A 4,535-nucleotide genomic window follows, 5' to 3' on the forward strand; every position below is an offset into this window, starting at 1 on the left:
TATTGGTCATCACTTTAAACGGCTTGATTTGCTCACAGCAGTCTACTTCCTGTTGGATTTCAGCAAAACCGAGCTCGTCGCCGCTATCGGACGCGTTACCGTTTGACGCAAGCGCTCGGCCCTCGTGTGACCAGGAAGCTCGGGGTTCCCCGCGAAACCGTCCGTCCCGAAGCGCTTGAAACGACGACGGCACACATTCACATGCCTCGTTTGTTTTGTTTTTTTCAATCAGATAATGAATCCAGAAGCAGCTTTTAAGAGAGAATTAAAAAAAAAAACGGAGGAAATGACAGAATTTGTGCACGTAGGGGTTTACTACAAAGCAGATGAGTGCGTAGGGTTAAGCGAATGCTTCCACGTTGCCCTTGCTGCAGTCCTGACACGCGGAGAACGGCGCCACTGATTTAATTCCTCTTGACGTGGAACTCCGTGCTCAGCAGAAAGCTGGGGGGAGCGAGCATCTGACCGCTTTACGGGGGGTCAACACTGGGCGAGAAGCCGCTGCTGCAGAACTCTCTCGCCCTCGTTAAACCAGCCGCGCAGCTCGTGGGAGGAAAAGGGGGAGGGGACGTCTCGGGTCAGGCGTGGCGCGTCGGCTTGAGGCGTAGAGTTTAACGCACGGTAAACTTGATTTTGCGCCTGCCGCAGCACTTTAAAGTCGAGTGTTCGTTGTCACAGTTTTGCCTTGAGGCTGGTTTAACTTTCATCCGATCAGACTAATACCAAATGATGAATCTGACTTTTTAAAAACAAAACAGGTAAAAACTCTTGACGCTGGAAAAGCAACGCCGCTCGTTCTTCCAGATCCACGTCGCTGCAAAGCATTAAAACCAGTGAAAAGTGTTTTTTCTGTTTGCTTAGCAGGGCAAAACACTGACCAAATTCAGCAACAGGTCATGTAAAACCTCCCCCCCCACACACACACACTTATTGTGATGGGTGTGTTTGAGTGTCCAGGGATCCCACAAGGCGCACTGTTTGGCCCCACCTGAACATCACGCCAACAGGGACCGTGCTCTGACGGCTTCACTTCTTCTTGAAGAGGCTTTCCGCGGGATCTCGGGAGTGTTTCCGTGGGAACGTTGTGTCCTGTAGAGCGCTTCTAAAAGCCATCCCAAAAGGGTGCGTGACGGGGTTGGGGTTCGAAGCTCGGCGCGGTCCAGGACACCAAACCCATCAAACCATCTCTTCAGAGTCCTTGCTGTTGTGCACTGGTGCACGATTATGCTGAAAGGCCCTTCTCTAAAAGTTGGAAGCGTGACATTGTCCAAAATGTCTCTACCCTGAATCACTAAGACTGCTCAGCACAGGAGATAAAAGGTCCGGCCAAAACCTCGACTGAACTCCAGGATTAACAGGTATGACCAAGTACCTCTGGCCATATTGTGTTGGTTGTTGGGGACAGTTTTCCCCACTAGTAGGGTCTAAGAACATGGGCCAAACAAAGCTTGATTAAACATCCCTAAGGAACCACAAACCACCAAGGCCTCACCCTGCAGCCAGGCTTAGAGGACAGGCCCTTTACCCGTGGGGTCCAGCTGGGCACTGCTACATGGAGCCATCGTCAACATTTAAGGACACGCTAGACCAGCAGTGTCCAGTTCTAGTCCTGGAGGGCCACCATCCCGCAGGTTTTAGGTGTTTCCCCGATTTGAAATTGAAGACCTGCTGAAGAGCAGGGAAACCTCGAAAACCTGCAGGATTAGTGCTGCCCTCCTCCGGACCAGGACTGGACACCACCGAACTAGACCGAATGTCCCCGCCTTCTCGTTGGGAACTGAATCCAGCAGGACCCAGTTCCGGAGAGCGTCCATGCTGTCTTTTCCAGGACCAGGGTCCCACCTGCTGCCCGCGCACAATCACAGTGAGGCTCAAAACGTGCACTGGGACCACCCTGTGTGTGTGTGTGCGTGGTGGGTACTGTGTCCAGCAAATGCAGACGACCACTGAAACGATGAGATTCACTAATCTGAGCTAGAAAGTTTGTTTAAAAAAATAAAAAAAGATATCTTAAAAACTACATGCGAACACAGCAAGTTTTAGAAAGACTTGTGCTACCTTTGCTCTCCTAAAGATGGAGGGAAAGGGGTCAAATTATGCCATGCAGTATGTTCAGGGTGGACCAAAAATAAATAAATAAATAAACACTTTCAGCTGCTTATTTTCTACTTAAAAGGCTCTGCTTGTTTCATTAAAACCTAACAAGTTCCCGCTGTAGACCCAATATAATTTACCCTTTTTGTCCGCTGGGTGGCGCTTCAGTCAGCTACACCTGAACAGGCTGCGTGTGACTGCTGTGACTGCTGTGACAACATTACTTTGCCAAAAATGTTTTTTGCTTCGTCATTCTCCTAATCCGGGTTATGGCGTTTTTATTATTTATTTTCACCAGGAAGGCCGGTGGTTAGCGTTGCTTTGTGCCTCGGTCAGGTCGGTTCGTAGCCCGAAGTAGTCGCTCGTGTTTGTATGCAGCTACTAAACTGTAACCCTGCCCTGCTTTGTAGCTGATTTCTCGCAGGCTTCTTTTGTAGCAGCCAATGGTAAATGTGCGCACTTCCCATATCGAGCCTATCAAACATTTGCTCGCGAAGACCCGTCGCATTTCCGCCCCCCCCACCACCACCACCCCTCTGAAGAAAAAAACAAACAAACAAACATAACAATAAAAACAAATAATAATCAGACGCCATAAATTACCGCCGCCACTAAAACGGAGCGAAGTGAGCTGCGCCGCTTTTTAAGATTCATGTATTTATATTTATTACGTTTCCATCAAGTGCCACTGCCTGGTGCAATGCAGGTCCCGCGTAGCCAATCGATGCGGCCGACACAGAGAGTATAATATTGCAGGTCCGCGGCGGCCAATCAGAGACGGCCTTCCATACGAGCCGCCGCAAATTCTCCTGTGTCAAACCGGGCTTTCTCACACATCAGGTATTCCTCCGCGGCGGCAAACTAGTGCCCCCCGTGTCAGGAAATTGTACACTTTGCAGAGCAGTGATGTAAAAAAAAAAAAAAAAAGGCCTGAGTGATGGACTCTTTAAATACCTTTTATTTAATTTATATTTTTATTTTATGACTGTGAAGTAGATTGCATTTAGCTGTCCATCCACAGAAACTGTTGAAGTTTAAGTTACCTGTTTGGATTTAAAGACACAGTCCGTATTTCTAAATATATATTTATATATATCAAAGCCTATGAAGTAATAGGAAGTTCAACACTTAAAAAAAGAATAAACTGCCTTTTAACAAGTTTGTCTAGGATTTGAAGCCATTCATTTATACGCATCTGCATTTTACTTGTTGAATGAAGTTGTAATGACAACATCAATAATGGATTTTTGGAAAACTGGAAGAATTTTTACAGATTTAAACATTTACTGAAAGCCATGCAAACTAATTACTGGACAAATTCTGCTTATAATTGCTCAGCTCAGACATAGATTTTGTTGCCAGCTAATTGGGCTGCGTATGGAAAGCAGGGTGACCTTATAATCCTGTAGGATTAACTTTAATTCAGCGCTTTATTTCCACTTTGTCCCACTTTGCATATAATTTACCACACCTTATTGACTTTTGCAACACTGCAGGAACAGGTGGAGAATTAACCAAAAAAATGGTGTGCGTGTAGCAGTCAGCCATAAATCTGACCTCAGACCTGTTTAATATAAAGAAAGGCAGACACTGTTTATTTATTTATCTTTGCCAGGCATGTATGGGAATTATTAATAATGAAGTGTGTGTCAGCCACGCAGATGAAGAGTTGAGCGTAAAGGATGCTCTCTGCGTGCACTGCAGACGTTTGAGCCGCGGTGATTGGCGTGCGGGAGGCCTCCTCTTCCTCTTCCTCTCCCTCTGCTGCTGCTGCTGCAAACAGCTCGGAATCGAAATAAGGAAGTGAGTGATAAGCGCCCGCGCGGCGGAGGGATACGCGGACGCTCGTCCCTCCGCCCCGCCCCTCGCCTCTGTCCACGGCCAATATACACACATCCGACAGCGGCCAGTGGAACTCCATCTAAGGACCGAGCACACTCCGAGTCTGCCTCCACAGACCAACAAGCACACCACCCGTCCGACATGGTACGTATGCTCGCTCGTTCTGTGTTTTTTTTAAGCAGTTGTTGCCATTTTTATTTGAGGTAATTCTCTCTGTGTTAGAAGCTTCTGGAGCCGCTTTAAAAAAAAATTAAACGCGTATTTTCTGCGTTTTGCCGCTCGGTCATTGATTCCTGTAAGCTCGAGACAGAAAACGCCCGCGAGGCGCCTTTTTTTTTTGGTTTTGTTTGTGGGTTTTTTTCTTTGTAGTTTTCTTCTTTTATTAATGTATTAAAGAAAGCAAATGGGTGGGGAGGGGAGCAACATAACGAAGGGGTGGGGGGGCTGTGTGTGTCCAGCCTGGCGCATTTGGGGCTCGTTTTAGCGGCTGCACAACTGCGCAACCGAGAGCGGGATGTTCGGCGGGTTCGTGGCGGCGCGGCTCGGTTTTAAACGGGGTTTGGAGCTACCAGGAGGGGTTTATGTGTGTGTGTGTGTGG

General features: G+C 47.7%; 1 protein-coding gene across 1 annotated transcript in view; it reads left to right on the forward strand.

Moving 5' to 3' along the window:
* Positions 1-3,950: 3,950 nt before the first annotated feature.
* The window catches only part of calm1b (calmodulin 1b), a 10,292-nt gene continuing 9,707 nt past the window's right edge, over positions 3,951-4,535 (forward strand). The window contains exon 1 of the mRNA XM_017409196.3: positions 3,951-4,080. Within this exon, the coding sequence (XP_017264685.1) occupies positions 4,078-4,080 (3 nt within the window). The 5' untranslated portion in view covers positions 3,951-4,077. The remainder of the gene's footprint in view (positions 4,081-4,535) is intronic.

Source organism: Kryptolebias marmoratus, linkage group LG19 (assembly GCF_001649575.2).
Source record: "Kryptolebias marmoratus isolate JLee-2015 linkage group LG19, ASM164957v2, whole genome shotgun sequence".
In the NCBI taxonomy this organism is placed as follows: domain Eukaryota; kingdom Metazoa; phylum Chordata; class Actinopteri; order Cyprinodontiformes; family Rivulidae; genus Kryptolebias; species Kryptolebias marmoratus.